The 21108-nt window shown below is 37.4% G+C and overlaps 1 protein-coding gene across 20 annotated transcripts in view; it reads left to right on the forward strand.

Moving 5' to 3' along the window:
* Nucleotides 1-21108, forward strand: part of ZNF644 (zinc finger protein 644) — a 113090-nt gene that overhangs the window by 29043 nt on the left and 62939 nt on the right. For all 20 annotated transcript variants that reach the window (XM_008960486.6, XM_034930886.3, XM_034930899.3 and 17 more), the window contains one exon: nucleotides 17026-17086. In XM_008960486.6, the coding sequence (XP_008958734.2) occupies nucleotides 17043-17086 (44 nt within the window). In that variant the 5' untranslated portion in view covers nucleotides 17026-17042. Of the gene's footprint in view, nucleotides 1-17025; nucleotides 17087-21108 lie in introns of those variants that run through there.

The raw sequence follows: 21108 nt of genomic DNA on the forward strand, positions 1-21108 counted from the left end.
TCTGTAAAGTATTTTATTTCTCCTTCACTTATGAAGCTTAGTTTGGCTGGATATGAAATTCTGGGTTGAAAATTCTTTTTGTTAAGAATGTTGAATATTTGCCACCACTCTCTTCTGGCTTGTAGAGTTTCTGCTGAGAGATCCGCTGTTAGTCTGTTGGGCTTTCCTTTGTGGGTAACCTGACCTTTCTGTCTGGCTGCCCTTAACATTTTTCCTTCATTTCAACTTTGGTGAATCTGACAATTATGTGTCTTGGAGTTCTCTTCTCGAGGAGTATCTTTGTGGTATTCTCTGTATTTCCTGAATTTGAATGTTGGCCTGCCTTGCTAGGTTGGGGAAGTTCTCCTGGATAATATCCTGCAGAGTGTTTTCCTACTTGGTTTCATTCTCCCCGTCACTTTCAGGTACACCAATCAGGCGTAGATTTGGTCTTTTCACATAGTCCCATATTTCTTGAAGGCTTTGTTCGCTTCTTTTTACTCTTTTTTCTCTAAACTTCTCATTTCATTTCATTCATTTGATCTTCAGTCACTGATACCCTTTCTTCCAGTTGATCAGATTGGCTACTGAAGCTTGTGCATTCATCACGTAGCTCTCGTGCCATGGTTTTCAGCTCCGTCAGGTCATGTAAGGACTTCTCTACACTGGTTATTCTGTTAGCCATTTGTCTAGTCTTTTTTCAAGGTTTTTAGCTTCTTTGCAATTGGTTCGAACTTCCTCCTTTAGCTCGGAGAAGTTTGATTGTCTGAAGCCTTCTTCTCTCAACTTGTCAAAGTCATTCTCCGTCCAGCTTTGTTCTGTTGCTGGCAAGGAGCTGCATTCCTTTGGAGGGGGAGAGGCACTCTGATTTTTAGAATTTTCAGCTTTTCTGCTCTGTTCTTTCCCCATCTTTGTGGTTTTATCTACCTTTGGTCCTTGATGATGTAGATGACGTAGAGATGGGGTTTTGGCGTGGATGTCCTTTCTGTTTGTTAGTTTTCCTTCTAACAGTGAGGACCCTCAGTGCAGGTCTGTTGGGAGTTTGCTGGAGGTCCACTCCAGACCCTGTTTGCCTGGGTATCAGCAGCGGAGGCTGCAGAGCAGCAAATATTGCTGAACGGCAAATGTTGCTGCCTGATCATTCTCTGGAAGCTTCGTCTCAGAGGGGTACCTGGCTGTGTGAGGTGTCAGTCTGCCCCTAGTGGTGGGTGCCTCCCAGTTAGGCTACTCAGGGATCAGGGACCCACTTGAGGAGGCAGTCTCTCCATTCTCAGATCTCAGACTCCATCCTGGGAGAACCACTACTCTCTTCAAAGCTGTCAGACAAGGACATTTAAGTCTGTGGAGGTTTCTGCTGCCTTTTGTTCGGCTATGCCCTGCCCCAAGAGGTGGAGTCTACAGAGGCAGGCAGGCCTCCTTGAGCTGTGGTGGGCTCCCCCCAGTTTCGAGCTTCCTGGCCGCTTTGTTTACCTACTCAAGCCTCAGCAATGGTGGGTGCCCCTCCCCCAGCCTCGCTGCTGCCTTGCAGTTCGATCTCAGACTGCTGTGCTAGCAATGAGCGAGGCTCCATGGGCATGTTACCCTCCAAGCCATGCGCGGGATATAATCTCCTGGTGTGCCGTTTGCTAAGACCATTGGAAAAGCGCAGTATTATGGTGGGAGTGACCCAATTTTCCAGATGCCGTCTGTCACAGCTTCCCTTTGCTTGGAAAGGGAATTAATTCCCTGACCCCTTGCACTTCCCGGGTGAGGCGATGCCTCGCCCTGCTTTGGCTCATGCTTGTTGGGCTGCACCCACTGTCCACCACTCCCCAGTGAGATGAACCCGGTACCTCAATTGGAAATGCAGAAATCACCTGTGTTCTGCATCGCTCACACTGGGAGCTGTAGACTGGAGCTGTTCCTTTTCAGCCATCTTGGAACCGCCCCCCTCCCCTTTTTTTTTTTAATATCTTGTAATTTTTTGTTGAATACTGCACATTTAAAATAATGTCACAACTCTGATAATCAGATTCTCCTCTCCTCTCTGCCCCAGTGTTGTTTGTTATTTTAGTGATTTTTTTTTTGAAACTAATTCTATCAAATCTATATTCTTTGTCACATATGGGCACTGAAATCTCTGCTCAGTTGGCTTAGTGGTCAGCTAATGATTGGACAGAGATTTCGTTAAATGCCTGGGAGCAATAAATCTTTTTGTTGAAGTTATGTGTGTGTTGGGACGCTCCTTCAACACTTAACCAGGCAGTTTACAACTGTGCCTTACTTTTTACTTCCTGCTTGTGCAGAGCCTCAGGTTTAGCCAGAGGTGAGCACTTAGGTCTTTCCTGGGCGTGCATACAGCCCTTTCTGTACATGTGGCTCTCTAGAGTCTCAGGAATATGTTGGAGCTTTACAAAGCCCCCAGCTTTTCTTTTTAAAGCTTTTAGTCTATTGTTTGCCTCAGCTGTTCTTCTCTCCCTCAGCCAGCTGCAATATGAAACAATTACCTCTGATTGTTTTTGACAAATGTCCTTTGGTTGTCCTAGGGTATTGGGGGAAGCTTTTTATACTAGGTAAGTGCTGAGTCAGGTCAAATTAAGATAGCTTAGCGAGTAGAGCCTTCCAGGAGACCACCAGATGTGTTAAATAATGACAGTTCTCTGGGAATGAGGTACTAAAAGAGCTCCAAACCTCTTCTGTCTTTCCTAGTGCCTGCCAGGCTGTTGGGTTTTTGCTTTTAGTTATAAAGCAGTGGGGCCTGGCTCTGTGCTCAGGCTGGAGTGCAGTGGCATGGTCATAGCTCACTGCAGCCTCAAAGTCTTTGGCTCAACTGATCCTTTGGCTTCAGCCTCCCGAGTAGCTGGGACTACAGATGCATGCCAACATGCCTAATTTTTAAACATTATTTAGAGACGGGGTACCACCATGTTGCCCAGACTGGTTCCAAGCACTTGGACTCAAGCATTTCTCCCACCTCAGCCTCTCAAGTAGTTGGGATTATAGGCATAAGCCACTGGGCCTGATCCCCCAGGCTGCTAATTTTCAAAGCTACTATGGGGGAGAATGGGAATAGGGCAAGATAAGATGCCTTAAAGTGTGCTGGTCTTCCCAAATAAGATTCAGCCATCTATCACTCTTCCTACATTGCTCCAAGCCTTTGGCTAATTTCCAGAGTTCACAGAATGTTGATTTTCACAGTTTTTGCCAGTGATCTTGCTGGGTTTATGGAGGAGATGATTTTCGAAGGTTCTTATTCTGAAATTTTTGCTTATATCCTATTGTTGAGTTTTGGGAGTTTTAAATTATTTTAGATATGAGTCTTTTGTTAAGTATATAGTTGGCAAATATTTTCTGTTATTCTAGAGGGTATGTAGGGTTATCTCGTAGTGATTTTTATTTTGCATTTCCCTGATTCCAAATGTGACTGAGTACCTTTTAATATATGTATTGCCAAGTTTTATAAATGTTTTGTGTGTCTTTGGAAAGAATGTGTGCAGTATTTATGTGTCTGTGTCTTAGTTTGGGCTACTGTAACAAGTACTATAGACTGGGTGGCTTACAAACAACAGAAATTTATTTCTCACAGTTCTGGAGATTGGAAGTCTGAGATCAGAGTGCCAACATGGTCAGGTTCTGATGAGGGCTCTGAGCCTCTGACGTCATGTTTTTGATTTAGTGTTGTTACTACTTTCCTTCCCCTTCCCCTTTTAAAACTCTTGTTGTTTGTTTTATCTGCTGGCCACAAACCCAATTTTTGTTTTCTGAAAATAACTATTTTTCACCTCATTTTTGAAGGATAATATCATTGGATATAGAAGATGTTGTTTCAGTATCTCCATTTTTTCTGATAGGTCAACCATTAACAGTATTGTTGTTTTTGATATGTAACCAGTCATTTTTCTTTGGCTGCTGTCAAGGTTTCTCTTTGGCTTTCACCAGCTTGACTATGATATATATGCATATGTGGCTCTTTGTGTATATTCTGCTTGGATTTGTTGAGATTCTTGGATTTGTTAAGTCAACATTTTCTACTGAATTTGAAATGTTTTGGCCATTATTTCTTCAACAAAAAATTTTTTATGCTCATTTCATTCCTTTCTTTTTGGGACTTACATATATGTTGGACTGCCTAATAGTGTCCTACTGGTCTCTTAGGATCTGTTTATTTTTCTTTAGTTATTTTACTTTCTGTTCTTTGGATTAGACAGTTTTATTTCCCTGTCTTCAAACTCACCAATTCTTTCTTCTGCTATCTCTAATCTTCTGTTGACTCATCTGAGGAATTTTTTATTGTAGTTATTGTATTTTTCAGCTTTTTCTTTTTTTTAAGTTTCTGTCAATTGTTTGAACATAATTTCTTTTAATTTTCATAACATACTTAGAATAACTGCTTTGAATTAATTCAGGTAGACTCAGAATCAGTATCTGTTGATTTACTTTTCTTTTTTCCTGAGTCTGGGTCACATTTTCCTCTTTCTTTGCATATCATGTATTTTTTTCCTGAAACTGCACATTATGGTATGTTTTAATGAATGATTCAGTTAATGTTCTTAGAGTTGCAGGTCTTTTTTTAAAGGTAGATAGTTAACTTACCTGGGCCCAGACTGCAAAGTTGGTCTCCCCTGATGTATGCAGCCGCGGCCATCTCTGTTTTCTTCTAGCTTTCCATTGCTGCTTTTTTGGCTTGGCTTGTTGGGGGTCTCCCAGTGTCTGAGTAAGTTGGTTGTTACCCAAAGATTTGTGGAGATTGTAGTCCAATTTTGCCCTGTGGTTTTCTTGCTTCTCGGAATTTTACTAATTTCCAGCTGTTCTGCAGAGCTTCTAACCTTCACTAGTACTTCAACCTTGTAGAGCTGCAGCTTCCTGCTGCCTACACTGCATAGTTGGGGAATGCACTCTGTTGAAAGGCAACAAATTCAGTAATACAGTGCTATTTTCAAGTGTAGCATCATTCTTTCTAGTTTCTGCCTACTTTTTCCTCAATCCCTTCAGGTCTTCTCTGTGCCTACTGGTTTATCAGTCATCCAATTATTTGGGCAAAGTTTATACCTAGAATTTTTGTTTCACCCCTCTGGTTCTCTGACTGCCATGTTTTTCCCATTTAAATTTCTAGCTGTTTTCTCAGGCCTGAATACAGAGCCCTATGGTGATACTGTCTTTATCCAGAGATAATTTTTGTGTGCTTGTGGGGTCTCTAGCATTCTGTGATTACTTTAATTAAATTTTAGGGATTGAAGGATCGATGAGTGCATATGGTATCTATAGGATGATGTCTTTATTTTTGGCTTGGATTTCTTCCATAGTAATTTCATCCCTGAACATGTTCTCTCCATGAAGTGTGGCAAAGATAGCCACTGGCTGCTCTAACCTACATCGTTCTCATAACTCTTTCCGCTGAGGATTCAAGTGACACTTTCCCAATAGTTTTTGCAAATGTACTAAGAAGCATTCTACATCTCCCATTTAGTCCCATCCATGAACAAATTACTGTGCTAGGAGAACAGGGTAATCTGATCAGCCTGAGAGTCACTTGTTTATCCTTCCATTCAGGTGCCTAGGATTGGGGCCACTGTAATAGTTGAGTAAGAATGTGTCCCTATCTGGAAATTAAGGTTACTATTAGTAAAAATAGAGGCAATATTAGAAATAGAAGATTGCTCTATAACAGTTTTTATAGATTTTGGAGTGTCCTGAAAAATTTCCTTGTATTGCTGGATCCAGTAAAGTTGTCTAGGAACAATATTTCACAAAAAAATTATAATTGAATGGTGACATTACTTACAAAATGATTTTGGTCAGTTTATATGTCTCTGAGTTTGAAAAATTTTGTGACAGAATGTCTTGTAGAGTTACTGCTAATAAAAGAATGAAATAGATTTGTTCCTTTTTCCCCCCGTGTCTTCAAAAGTTAAGAGACCTAAATCAAATGTCAATATAAAATAATTCCTAGGGCTAAGAAAAATTTATTATGGTATTGTTAAGATAGACTTGCTCTGTCAGTTAGCTAATTATTGTGTAACAAATTACTTTGAAACTTGGTGATTTAAATCAATAAACATTTTGATTAGAACAAGTCTGTGAGTCAGCCAGGTGGCGTTTCTGGTCTTGACTGGGCTCATTTGTGAATCTGCATTTAGCAGCAGGTCAGGAAGGTGGCTCTGCTTCTCTTGGCTGGGTTCTCTGATATATTTGGGCATTGACTGGCCATAAGGTTGATCTAGGATGGCCTATATTGAGCTGGCTGTAGTTTGGTCTAGGATGTGCTGTGACGTCTGGGATACCCTCCCATTCTGAAGCAGATGAGAGTTGGCTTGTTATCATGGTGGTGGCAAGGTTTTGAAAGAGAGAGCAGAAGTATACAATGTCTCTTGAAGCCTAAGCTCAAAACTGGCAAACTGAAATCTGCTGGATTCCACTGGTGTTTCTTATAAGGTCAATCCCAGATTTAAGAGATCAGGGAGAGGATGCTACTTGTTTTTTCTTTTTATTTTTTAAGAGACAGGGTCTTGCTCTGTTGACCAGGCTGGAATGCAGTGGCACAGTCAGAGCTCGCTGTAACCTCGAACTCCTGGGCTCATGCAATCCTCCTGCCTTGGCCTCTTGAGTAGCTAGGACCACAGACATGCACCACCACACCTGGCTAATTTTTGTATTTTTTGTAGAGGCAGAGTCTCCTTGTGTTGCTCAGGCTGCTTGAACTTCTGGCTTCAAGTGATCCTCCTGCCTTGACCTCCCAAAGTGCTGGGATTACAGGCATGAGCCACTGCACCTGGCGGACCACCTCTTGATGAGAGAAACTACAAAATTTCCTTGCCAAATACATGGATAACGAGGTGAAACAGAATTGGGCTATTCACAATCAGGCTTTTTGTTTCAGTTGGTAAAATTAGATTAATTTTCAATGTTTAATTCTGAACTCATATTTCAGTAAGAATTGTTTGCATATAGAAATTGGGGCAGGTACAAATTTTGTATATCAATCTGTCCAGTAGTCCAGATTACTCTTTGCTATATTTGTTTCATACATCAGGTCGGATGAGATTTTGGAAGCATTGTTTATACACTGAATTACCAGTTGTAGGTAGATGTTGGTAAATTAGCAGTTGTTCAAAGGTGATTCATTTATATCTTTTTTTTTTGGTTATAAATGATTTTTTTTGGGTGTACATTTATTATTCTAACTTCGAGATTTGACTTTTTTCTATTTGTTCTTTGTATACTGTGAATTTTTAACAGATTTATTGAAGTATAATTGACATATTAAGAAATCACACTTAAAGTAAACAATTTGAACAGATTTGACGTCTGTATATACCTATGAAATCATTCAAGATAAGCAACATACCCTTTAGTTTCAAAAAGTTTCCTTATGCCTGTTGGTATTCTTCCTGTTTGCCCAGACAGTGAATGATCTGCTTTAGGTCATTTATAAGGTGGTTTGCATATTCTGGAATTTTACATAAATCAACACATGCAGTATGTACTCTTTTTGTTTGGAGTTTTTTTTTAACTCAACGTATTTTTTTTGAGATTCATTCATGTTGCATATATCATTAGTTCAGTCCTACATATTCTGTTGCAGGTGTTTAATGTGAGGATTCACCTGTTGGTGGACATTTTTCCGCTAGTGTTTCAATATTACAAATAAGGATGGTATGGACATTTGCATACAAATCGTTTGACATGGTTTGGCTCTGTGTCCCTACCAAATCTCATGTTGAATTGTAATTCCCAATGTTGGAGAAGGGACCTGGAGAGAGGTGATTGGATCATGGGGACAGATTTCCACCTTGCTGTTGTTGTGGTAGTGAGTGAGTCTTCACGAGATCTGGTTGTTTAAAAGTGTGTAGCACTTCCCCCCCTTCACTCTTATTCTCCTGCTCCACCATGGTAAGATGTGCTTGCTTCCTCTTTGTCTTCTGCCATGATTGCAGGTTTCTTGAGGCCTTTCCCAGCCGTGCTTCCTGTACAGCCTGCGGAACTGTGAGTCAGTTAAACCTCTTTTCTTCATAAATTACCCAGTCTCAGGTAGTTCTTTATAGCAGTGTGAGAATGGACTAATACATCATTGTATGGACATATGCTTTCATTTGTTTGGACAAATACCTAGGAGTTTCCACTCCATGACTGGATCCTGTAGTAGGTGTATGTTTGACATTTTAAGAAACGGTGAAACTTTTACAAAGTGGTTGTACCATTTTATCTTCTCATATGAATGTATGAAAGTTTTAGTTCCTCCACTTGTTCACCAACACTTGGTATGGTTGGTCGTACTAATTTAGCCATTCTTATAGCTGTGTAGTGATAACTCTTTGTGCCTTTAATTTGCACTTTCCCAGTAACAAATGATACTGAGCATCTTTTGATACGCTTGTCATTCATGTATTGTTGCCGAAGTGCTGCTTCAAATTTTCTGCCTATTTTGTAATTGGGTTGTTTTATTATTGAAGGTGTTAAAAGCAGGTTTATTGAGGCATAATTGACATGTAATAAAGTACACATATTTAAAGTATACAGTGAGAAAAATTTTGACACATATATATACTCAGGAGGCCACAAACAGGATGATGAATATATTCGTCACCCCCAAAAGTTCTCCTGGTGCCACTTTGTAATTCTTCTTCTCCACCACGTTCCTTTTTGGGGGTCTGTCTCTTTAACAGCATATAGTTCAGGATTACTTTGTTTTCCCACTGAGGCAAGACTCCTTTTTGTCTGGTGTTAACGTGAATCAAGAGATTTTCCACTCTTAAGAAAACAGGTACTATTTCTGGTGCTGTGTAAGACTAGGGCAATTCCCTTTCATCCTTTTGGGTGACTCTTCCTTGCTTGGATAGTTTCCACACAGAGTTGCTCTAATCATTATGTAGCTAGATACTTGAGGGCGTTCTTTGTGGAATTATCTTCTCTTCAGTACTCTGCCCTCATGACTTCTTTAGGCTTTTAGCTCAGTCTCCTCAACTCAAGGATTACCACCAGATTCTGCATAGATACTCTTTTCCTTGGGCAGGGATCTGTACTTTCTCCAGGCAGTAGTTTGCTCACCTTGTTTCCCTTTCAGGGTTCACCATCAGGGGTTGCCTAATGTCTAATATATGAAAACTATTGTTTCATATGTTTTCTGATTTCTTGAGTTTTCAGGGAGGAAGGCAAACCCAATTCCTGTTACTCCACCTTGGCTCTTATATGTACTTTCTACTCTTCATATTTATCTTTTATTTTGGTAAAAAACACATAACAGTAAATTTGCCATCTTAACTGTTTTTAAGTATACAGTCTAGTAGTGTTAAGTGTATTCACATTGTGTAACAGGTCTCTAGAACTTTTTCACTTTGGAAAAGAGAAACTCTGTGTCTGTTAAACACTAATTTCACTTCCTCTCTCCCCCAGATTTTGACAACCACTCCACTTTCTGTGATTTTTGACTATGTTAGGTACCTCATGGATGGAATCATATAGTATTTGTCCTTTGTGATTGGCTTATTTCAGTTATAATGCCCTTGAGGTGATTGAGGTTCATCCATACTATAGCATGTGACGCAATTTCCTTCTGTTTTAAGGCTGCATAATACTCCATTGTATGTATACACATTCCCTTGATCTATTTATACATTGGTGGACAGTGGGTTTCTTCCTTCTCTTGGATCTTGTGAATAATGCTGTTGTGAACATGGGCATGTAAATATCGTTTTGAGATTCTGCTTTGGATTCTTTGTGTATATGCCCAGAAGTGGGATTGCTGGATCATATGGTAATTTAACTTGAAATTTTTTGAGGAACTGTCATGTTTTTCATAATGGCTGCACTATTTTATATTTTCCCCAACAGTGCACCAAGGGTTCCAGTTTCTCCACATTCTTGCCAACACTTGTTATTTCCTGGGTTTTTAAAAATAACAGCCTCTAGTGGATGTAAGGTGATATCTTGTAGTTTAGATTTGCATTCTCTGATGACTGGTGATGTTGAGTATCTTTTCTTTCTTACAATATTTTTTTTGGAACAGGGTCTTGCTATATTGCCCAGGCTGGAGTGCAGTGGCACAATTATGGCTCACTCCAGCTTTGACCTTCCAGGTTCAAGTGATCCTCCCACCTCAGCCTCTCAAGTAGCTGGTACTACAAACACGTGCTACCACACCTGTTTATTTTTTTTAGTAGAGACAAGGTCTTGCCATGTTGCCCAGGCTGGTCTCAAACTCCTGAGCTCAAGCGATCCTCCCACCTCAGCCTCTCAGAGTGCTGGGATTATAGTCATGAGCCACCACACTGGGCTGAGCATCTTTTCGTGTGCTTGTTTTATATGCTGTCTTTGGAGGATTGTCCATTCAAATACTTGGCCCATTTTTAAATTCAGTCATTTCTTTTTTTGTTGTCAAGTTCATTATATTACATATTTTGGATTTTAACCTCTTATCAGATACATGATTTGCAAATATTTTCTCCCAGTCTGTAGGTTGTCTTTTCACTCCATTGATTACTTCTTTTGATGTACAGAAGTTTTTAACTTTTAATGTAATTCCATTTTTTGTTCCCTGTGCTTTTGGTGTCATGTTCAAGAATTCATAGCTAAATCCAATGTCCCGAAGCCTTCCCCTATGTTTTCTTTAATAGTTTTATTGTTTTAGTTCTTATGCTTTGGTCTTTATCCATTTTGAATTAATTTTTGTATGTGGTGTAAGTAAGGGTCCGACTTCATTCTTTTTCACGTGGATATTGGATTTCCCAGTACCATTTGTTGAAAAGACTGTCCTTTCCTCTCTGTATAGTATTGGCCCCCTTGTCAAACACCATTTGACTAGAAATGCATGGGTTTATTATTGGGCTGTCTATATTTTGTTTCATTGGTTTATATGTCTTTTTATGCTGGCACCATTGTTGTCTTGATTACTATTTGTATTTAGTATGTTTTGAAATCAGGACATGTAAGGCCTCCAACTTTGTTGTTCTTTTTCAAGTTTGTTTTGGCTCTATGGGGTCCTTTGAGATTCCATATGAATTTAAGGATAGGTTTTCCTGTTTCTGCAAAAATGCCATTGGGACTTTGACAGGGATTGCATTGAATCTGTAGATTGCTGTGGGTAGTATGGACATTTTAACAATAAATCTTCCAATCTGTGGGTACAGTGTGTTTCCATTTATTGGTATATTTTATGGTTTCTTTCAGCAGTGTGTTATAGCTTTCAGTGTACAAGTCTGTTGGATCCTTGGTTAATTCCTAAATATTGTATTCTTTTTGATACTATTGTACATGGAATTGTGTTAATTTCTTTTTCAAATTGCTCATTGAAATACAATTGATGTTTGCATGTTTGTGTGCTTTTATTTTTTGTATCCTGCAACTTTGCTGAAATGATTACTTCTAACATTTTTTTTTCTTGAAAATTTAAGAGTTTTCTGCATATAAGGTCACATCTGAGAACAGGGTAATTTTACTTCTTTCCAATTTGAATGCATTTTATTATTTTTTCTTGTCTAATTGCTCTGGCTAGGACTTCCACTACTGTGTTGAATAGAAATGGTGACAGTAGGCATCCTTGCTTTGTTCTCTATCTTAGAGGAAACGCTTTCAGTCTTTCACTGTTGAGTGTGATGTTAGCTGTGGGCTTTTCATGTATGGCTTTTATTATGTTAAACTTTCCTCCTATTTCTATTTTGTTTTCATATGTTGAATTGTCCTTGCATTCCAGGAGTAAAGCCCACTTGGTCATGATGTGTAATCCTTTTAATGTGCTGCTAAATTTGTTTTGCTCCTATTTTGTTGTAGATTTTTGCATCAGTATTAATCACAGATATACGTCTATAATTTTGTTCTTGCTTGTTGTGTCTTTGTCTGGTTTTGGTGTCAGGGTAATGCTGACCTTATAGAATGAATTTGAAGTATTCCCTTCTTTTGAATTCTTTATGAGTTTGAGGAAGATTGGTGTTAATTCTTATTTAAATGTCTGGTAGAATTCTCTAGCAAAGCCATCTGGTCCTGGGCTTTTCTTATTTGGTAAGTTTTTGATAACTGCATCCAATCTCTGTTTACTAGTTATAGGCCATTCAGAGTTTTTATTTTTCATGTCCTCGTTTTGCTAGGTGTACATTTTTAGGAATATACCAATTTGTTCTAGGTTATTCAATTGTTGATGTATAATTGTTCATAATATTCTGTTATAATTCTTCTGGCATCAGTTGTAATGTCCCCTCTTTCATTTCTGATTTTCATTTTTCAAGTCTTCTCTTTTTCTTAGTCTAGCTAAAGAGTTTATTGATTTTGTTGATCTTTTTTTTTTTTAAAAAAAAAAACCAACTCTAGGTTTCATTGAGTTTTTTTCTTTCCTTGTCTTCAGTTCTATATTTAGTTGATCTCTGCCCTAATATGTATTATTTTTCTCCCTTCTGCTACTATTTGGTTTAGTTTGTTCCTCTTTTTTCCAGTTCCTTGAGATATAAAGTTAGGTTGTTAATTTGTGGGTTTTTTTTTTTTTTTTTTAACATGTAAGCTTTTGCTGCCATAAACCTCTCTCTTAGTACTGCTTTTGTTGCATCTCATAACGTAATGGTTTGTTGTGTTTTTGTTTTTGTCTCCGGATATTTAAAAAATTTCTTTGTAATTTCTTTGACCCATTGGTTGGGTAAGAGTAAGTTTTTTAATTTCCACATGTGTGGATTTTCTTGTTTTCCTTCTGTTATTGGTGTTTAGTTTCATTTCACTGTGATTAGAGAAGATAGTTGGTATGATTTCAGTCTTAAATTTATTCAGATTTGTTTTGTGACCTACCTTTTATATAATTTTAATGTGTTTCTGAACTTTCGGAGTTAATTCTGAAGACTTTTCTGAATTGTCAGTGTTTAGTTTTCTAAAATATGTTCATGTCTCTTCAGCATATTTACAATATTTTTGAAAATTAATAGACATTCTTTTTTAAAAGTTTAGATTTACAAAAAATTTCAGCAGGACAGTATACTGTTCCCATATTCTAACCACCCCTTCCAACTGTCATTTTTCCCTGTTATTAACATCTTACATTAGTACAGTACCTTTATTACAGTTAATGAACCAATATTGACACATTATTATTAACTAAAGACCATAGTTTATTCAGATTTTCTTAGTTTTTACCCAATGTTCTTTTTGTGTTCCAAGATATATTACATTTAGTTGTCGTTTCTTCCTAAGTTTCTGAAGACTTTGTTTTTGATGACCTTATGAGGTTTTTTTTTTGTTTTTTGTTTTTTTTTCACCTTAACAGTTTTGAGGAATATTGGTCAGATATACTCTATGATCTTCTATTGGAATTTGTCTGATGTTTTTCTCATGATCAGACTGTGGTTATGGGTTTTTGGGAGGATGTGTTATACTTGACATTTTAGTATTCAGGTGTTCTCTTAGAATACTGCTTGAAGCAAAACCAGCGGTGCCAACTGCTTTTAAGTTTTATTCTCTTTGTTTGTACCCCCTCCCACTTATATAAGTAATATTCCAATTATATTTCTTAGGTGTCGATTTTAAAATACTTTCTATCATACTTGTTTGTAAAATCTTTTTTTAAAAAAATTTATTTGCTATTATCAAAAAGACAAAAGATAACAAATGTTGGCAAGGATGTGGAGAAAGGGAGCCCTTGTGTACCTTGTTAGGAATGCAAAATAAACAGCCATTATGGAAAACAGTATGGCACTTTCTCAGAAAACTAAAAATAGAATTACCATATGATATAGCAGTCCCACGTCTGGTTATATATCTAAAGGAATTGAAATCAGTATGCTGAAGAGGTATCTGCATGTCCATGTTCACTACAGCATTATTCACAATAGCTAAAATAGGGAAGCAACCTAGGTGTCCATCATTGGATGAAAGGATAAACATGGTATATATGCACAATGGAACACTATTCAGTCTTAAGACAGAAAAAAATTCTGTTATTTGCAACAACATGGATGAACCTGGAGGACATTATGCTAAGTGAAATAAACCAGGCACAGAAAGACAAACACCACGTAATCTAACTTACATGTAGAATCTAAAAAAGTTGAACTCATAGAAGTAGAGAGTGAAATGGTGTTTACCTGAGGCTGGGTTGGGGAGTGGATGGGGCAAGAGGAGATGTTGATCAAATGGTACAAAGTTTTATTCAGGAGGAATAAGCTTTAGTGATCTATTGCACAGAATTATGAAATATAGTAATAATGCATGTATATTTTAAAATTGCTAAAAGAGTAGATTTTAAGTGTTTTTGCCACAAAAAAATAAGTGTGAGGTGATGGATTTGTTAATTAGCATGAATTAATCATTCTACTATGTAAGCATATGTCAAAACATCACATCGTACCCCATAAATAGATAATATATACAACTAGTATTTGTCAATTAAGAATTAATAAAATAAAAATAAAGTGTCTAAAATGTGCTGGTTTAGGTTTGTGGGGAACAAATGCAGTTAAAAGGTTTTTTTTTCAGATTTTGGAGAGTACGAGCAAAGCAAGGTAAAATTAAACAGCTTAAGTCAAAGTTTGTATGTGTGTGGTGTTTGTATATGCCTTTATTTTTTATTGTGGTAAAATATGCATAACAAAATTTACCATTTTAAAGTGTACAGTTCTATGGCATTCAAGTATGTTTATATCGTTTGTGCAACCATATATAGTTTTTAAAAATATGCATTGATCTGCTAGGACTGTCATAAAATACTACAGACTGGGTGGCTTACACAACAGAAATTTATTTTCTCACAGTTCTAGAGACGGGAAATTCAAGATTAGGGTGTTGGCAGGTTTTGTTTCTCCTGAGGCATCTCTCTTTTGCAGAGAGCCAGCCCAGTCAGGCTGGGCGTGGTGGCTCACGCCTGTAATCCCAGAACTTTGGGAAGCCAAAGCGGGTGGATCACTTGAGGTCAGGAGTTCGAGACCAGCCTAGCCAATATGGTGAAACCCTGTCTCTACTAAAAATAAAAATAAAAAATTAGCCAGGCATGGTGGTGTGTGCCTATAGTCCTAGCTACTTCGGAGGCTGAGGCACGAGAATCGCTTGAACCCGGGAGACAGAGTTTGTAGTCAGCCTCTGTCTCCAAAAAAAAAAAAGACACCAGTCATATTGGGTAAAGGCCTCGTAAGTTACCTTATTTAACTTGATTCCTGAAAGGCTCTCGCTCTAATGTAAATTTCTGTTATGTAAGCCACCCAGTCTGTAGTATTTTATGACAGTCCTAGCAGACCAATGCAGTTCGTAACATCTTTTATATAGGGGTGCTTCCAGTTTATCTCCTTGAGAACTTGCTGTCTTCAGTGTATTAATTTCCTGTGGTTGCTCTAACAAATTACCACAAACTGGTTGGTGTAAAACAATAGAAATTAATTCTCTCACAGTTCTGGAGGCCAGAAGTTCAAAATCAGTATTATTGGGCCAAAATCAAGGTGATGGCAGGGCTTTGTTCCTTCTGGAGGGAGGCTGTAGAAGAGAATCCATTCCTTGCTTCTCCCTGATACTGGTGGGTGCTGGCATTCCTGGCTATGGCCCATGTCCTTCCAGTCTACGAAAGCAGCATTTTCAGTTCTCTCTGCCATGTCTTCTTCTTCTTCCTCTTTTTTGGAGACAAGAGTCTTGCTCTGTTGCCTAGGCTGGATGCAGCGACGTGATCTTGGCTCATTGCAACCTCCGCTTCCTGAGTTCAAGCAAGATTATCCTGCCTCAGCCTCCTGAGTAGTTGGGACTACGGGCGCGTGCCACCACGCCCAGCTAACTTTTGTATTTTTAGTAGAGACGGGGTTTCACCATGTTGGCCAGGCTGGTTTCGAACTCCTGACCTCAGGTGATCTGCACCCAAAGTGCTGGGATTACAGGTGTGAGCCACTGTGCCCGGCCTCTCCGCTTGTCTTCTCATTGCCTTCAGTGTGTGTCTCATTCTTATAAGGATACATGTGATTGCACTGTGGTCCACCCAGATAATTCGGAATAATCCTCCCTCTCAAGATCCTTAATTTAATCATATCTACAAAGACTTTTTTTTTTTTTTGCCATATGAGGTAACATTGTCAGATTTCAGGGATCAGGGTGTGGAAGTCTTTTGTGGGGCAATAGTTCAGCTTATCCCACTCAGTCGTTTATAATAGACTTTTAATGTTCTTACTTTTATTTTATAGTTTAGTTTTTAACAGGCCCCCATGTCCAGTTCTGGGTTGGTGGGAGATGATGGCATTGGGTGGCAGAGAAAATATCTCATCTTTTCTAGATACGATGCAGAAAATTCTAGGTCTGTGGTTCTAGGAAGGACAAATCAGAGATGATAGTTTGGAAATAAAACAGTTAAAGTAACCTAGCTTGAGAACAGAGGTAGGTGTGGTGGTGCTATTTTTTAAAGAATAGAGAATTTAGAAGAGTCACAAGCTAGTTTCAGGTATGGGGAGGAGGAGATATGTAGAGTGTGGGACATACTGAGTTTTCAGAACTTCTGAAATATGGTAAAATTAGTAATGGTAGATATATTTTTGGCAAATGCATGTTCAGTGGATTGTTGGTGTAGAAGTCACTTTATACTAGATTAAAGATTAAATTGAAGATGGGGAGTATTGATACATTCTATTCTCTAGAATAATGATGCTTGGCATTTAGTAAGTAATCAGTGTTGGCTATTATGATAATTACTATTAGTATATACTTTTATGTGTTCCAATACTATAACATTTTTGTCTTCAGCTGTTTGGTGTGTGTCTTGATATGTACATAATATTAAATAAATACTGATCTAGAAAGATGTGTGTTTTAGTAATTATTTTAATTATTGCCATTGCCATACTATTAAAATTAATGAAAACAATTTAGAATTTTTTTTAAAAAAAGAATTAGTTTCAATTTCTCATTTGAATAGATTATTATTTCTCAAAAAAAGCAGTGAGGTTGGGGGGCACTTAGCAATAGTTTCCTAAAGATTAAAATGATGGTATTCTGGTTGAATGGTTTTTTTATGTTATATCAAGAAATATAATTTGGTTTGTGTTTTCTCATTTAAAATAATAGTGTATTGTAGCTATAGTTATTCATGCCTGAAACAAAAAATTAAACCTTGGTCATTGTGTGTATTTCTTTCAGGTTTGATTTAATTTTGGATGAGATCGTTCTTGCAGCAAGATGTTAATAAGACAAAATCTAGGTAAGTAGAAGACTGCTTTGTTAAATGTACATATCAAGGTAGGAATAATACAAAAAAATTATGTCTTAAAAATGTGGTGTTGAGTTCAGAACCAAAGAGTTTTTAAGTAAAATTTTGAAATGCAAATAATTGACTTTTTGACACACTTGGTCCAGTTGATTTGATGGGAGTAAAATTATAACTATCACATTGTGGAACTAAATTTTTAGTTTCCTTCTTTTGTGTTGAGGTTAACTAAAGCATTCAAGTTTCCAGTGAATATTCTAACATGTTAGAAAATCAAGTTAATGTTTGGTTCAGCCACTCTTATTGAACTCTGACCACTTCAGTAAGACATTTATTGTGTCACTTCATTGTTCTCTCCTTTGTTGATAAAGTATATGAATAGTCATTGCTTTTGTGAATTTTGCTTCATTTTTACTGTTAAGGAAGCACTTTCCCAAATGGGATCAATTTGCCAAATTGTGATTTCTTTCTGTTAATATAGTATTCAAAATTGTAAATTATTGTTTTAATGTTTTCCTAGTGGGTGTCTCTACTGAATGACCTCTCTAATATAGCATTCTGATTAGCTTTCTAAGGCTGTTCACTTTTAAAAAATTGAATTGGCATCATGTACTTTGGTATGTGAAAGAATGCTTTTTAATAATATAAGCCGTTGACATGTTTTAAAAAGATACATTTACTATTTATTGGTAAGTGAATATGGCTTCAAAACGGAAACAAGGGAAAAAGAACATTGAAAAAATTGGAGTTAACTTGGTTTTCCCTCTAACCAGATGTTTCAGCTGTCAAAAATTTGCTGATCTCAATGTTTGTTAAAGAAAAAAAAAGTCTAGGATGAAAAGTGCTGTAGTTCAGTAATATGCACTGAAGGAAATCTCAGTCAGTGGTTTGGGCATGTTTTGAAGCAAAATTTTGCTTTTATTACTATTATATAATAATAACAGTAGTGGTAGTTTGAAGAGTACTTATTGTGCTCTAAATTCTGTTAAGTGCTTGTCATACCTTATTGATCGTTATAGTACCTCCTCTTGTTGTGTAGAAAAATTTTATTTTTTGCTTTATAGTGGGCTATTTTTCTTTAGGAATAATAATTTACTTCTGTAGCATTTATTAGAAATAACACTTGCCTATGTATCTTCTTAAAGTGGAGAAGAAGCCATTCTTTTGTACTTGAAGGTCTTACTAGGGTTTGTTTTCTAGTTGAATATACAGTGTCTGTTAAAACTTTTGTTCTGATTTTCTATGTTTGATATTGCTTGTGGGATGACACTGGTTTAACTTATTCTGACCTTATTTTTCACCATGCTTATATATGTAGTTTTTTCTTTTTTATTATGGTATAGTTTACATATATATGGTAACATAAAATTTGAGGTATAGAGCTGAATGACTTTTCACATACACATTCATATGTGTAACCACCATCTAGATCAAGATATAGAACATTTCATTACTTTGGAAAGTTCCTTGTGCTTTCCCCGCTTCCAGTCCAATAGCCTTTTCCCCTGAAGTAATCATCTTTCTGAATTCTGTCAGCATAATTTAGTTTTGCCTGTTCTTGGATTTTATATATAGTATGTACTCTTGTATGTGGCTTTTTCATTCAACATAATGTTCTTGAGCTTCATCTATGTTGTGACTATGTCAGCAGTTCATTATTTTTTATTGCTGTTTTATTTTTAGTAATATTCCGTTGTATGAACACACTACAAAGTATTTATGTTTTCTCAGTGATTTGGTTTATTGGATTCTCCATATCTCTGTTCCTACTTGCTAACTTTTCTATACTCTTTTCCTTCTTCTACCTGTCTCTTTAATTGTCCCCCATCACTTTCAGAATAAAATGTAGTAAACCTTATAACACGGCATGCAGTTATCTCACCGTAGCTATGCCAGAATGCTGAGGATTATATGAATAAACTAAGTATGATGTTTCATATTGCTAGTTCTAGTCCTAGGTACATGTTGTCACTTTCCCTCAATCCCATGCCTCCCCATTTGCCAGAGACCTCTTTGCTAGTTGTCAGCTTATCTTCTGAAATAGCCTATCTGAAGCATCATCTGATCCTTTAAGCCATGCCTGGCCGTAGTTTGTCTTCTTTATTAGAGTATGAGTTTGAAGGTAGATACCATCCATGTCTCGTTTATCTTAGCACAGTGCTGGGAATACTGTGTGCATTCAGTAAATGTTTTGTTAAACATTGACCAATGAAAAGAGTTCTTTTCTCCCAGGCAAATAGAGATTCAGAATGCTAGCTGGAATGGGATGGGGGCATTGGCACTTGAGTTGCTGTTGGGCCATAGGAAGGAGCCACTGAGGATAATCCAGAGACAGCATTATAGACATTTTAGAAAGAGAAATAAAATATTTCCCAAGTCTTCATTCAATCCAGTTGAAATACAGTGGCTAGTAAAACATTCTTAATTCAGACCTAAAGTAAGACTGTCATTGTTGATTTTGATTAGTATTCCCAAGTGGAGGTATTAATCCATGTTGCAGAAATTTGAAGTGTTTGCTATGAAGAGTATTTTCTTTGTGGGTTTGTACTAGTTATTTCTTTAAAGATTTTGGAATGTTAGACTAATACGAGTAGAAGATTGGGAACACTAGTCACACATGTAAGAAGTGAAGAAAACTTTTCCTTACTTCTCTGAAGGTAAAAAACTGTTAGGATGGAGGAAGAAATTGTAGAATCATAGCCTAGAACTGTAATAACATTTTTGATTCCCACAGCTTAGGAAGCTTGCTATTTGTTTAAAGGTACTTAAATTTTTTTAAATTGTACATATGTAATATAGCATATATAAACTATATACTTTTTTTGTTTTGTTTTTGAGATGGAGTTTCGCTCTTGTTGCCCAGGTGGGAATGCAATGGCGCAGTCTCAGCTCACTGCAACCTCTGCCTCCCAGGTTCAAGCAATTCTCCTACCTCAGCCTCCCAAGTAGCTGGGATTACAGGCATGCGACACCACACCCAGCTAAATTTGTATTTTTTAAGTAGAGATGGGGTTTCACTATGTTCGTCAGGCTAGTCTCGAACTCCTGACCTCAGGTGACCCACCCTCCTTAGCCTTCCAAAGTGCTGGGATTACAGGTGTGAGCCACTGCACCTGGCCTAAACAATATACTCTCTTAAGAAATAACACACTTCTTAAATTTTAAAGCATTTTGACTAGTGGTTTTTTTTTTTTCTGTGTTTGAAATTTGGCTAGTTGGGTTGGCTATAGTAATCATCTGGAGATTTTTATGCCTGAAGCTTGATTGCCCTCTAGCAAGTCCAAAGCAAGAAGAGGTTCTTCCCCACAGGGATCAATTTGTTGCTTTTCCTTTCTGCAGCTTCTGCCATAATGTTTGAACACAGAGTTAGACGTTGACATTTTCTCATGCTGTTCCTTCTGTCTTCCCACAAGGGTTTTCTTAGACATAGATTCTTACCGTATATAGACCTTGGTTCTTTTTTTTTTTTTTAAATCCTGATTGTGAAGTGTGTTTAGTCATGTTGTTGGTTAGAGTTGAGGAGCCAGAGAAATTTAACCTTGAGATTGCCTAACTTACATGTCTCCACAAAGACTTTAGTCTAATTTTTCTTCTCAGAGGCTGCTAGCTGTACCTCCGTTGCAGAGTCTTCGTCTTCATTTTGTGCTTCAATATTTAACATAGGCAGCTGCTGTTAAGACTGCAGAATCCCCAAATCCAAGGATTTGAAATTCTTTATGGATATTTGTCTTAGATTAATTTCTCTAATTTTTAACTTAACCTCTCTGTACTTCAGTTTCTTTAGTAGCATTGTAGATGTGCTGCCCTTTGTTGTAGCATGAAAAAGAAGACTTTTTAATTAATAAAATTCTTTGTCCTTCATTCTAGATGAGATTGTACAACGTACATTGACCCTTTCCAGCTGTATTGCCAAGTAACAGTTAGTATTTAGTATTTCACTTTTTTTTTTTTTTAGACAAAGTTTTGCTCTTGTTGCCCAGGCTGGAGTGCAATGGCACAATTTTGGCTCCCTGCAA

The sequence above is a fragment of the Pan paniscus genome, chromosome 1, assembly GCF_029289425.2.
Source record: "Pan paniscus chromosome 1, NHGRI_mPanPan1-v2.0_pri, whole genome shotgun sequence".
In the NCBI taxonomy this organism is placed as follows: Eukaryota; Metazoa; Chordata; class Mammalia; order Primates; family Hominidae; genus Pan; species Pan paniscus.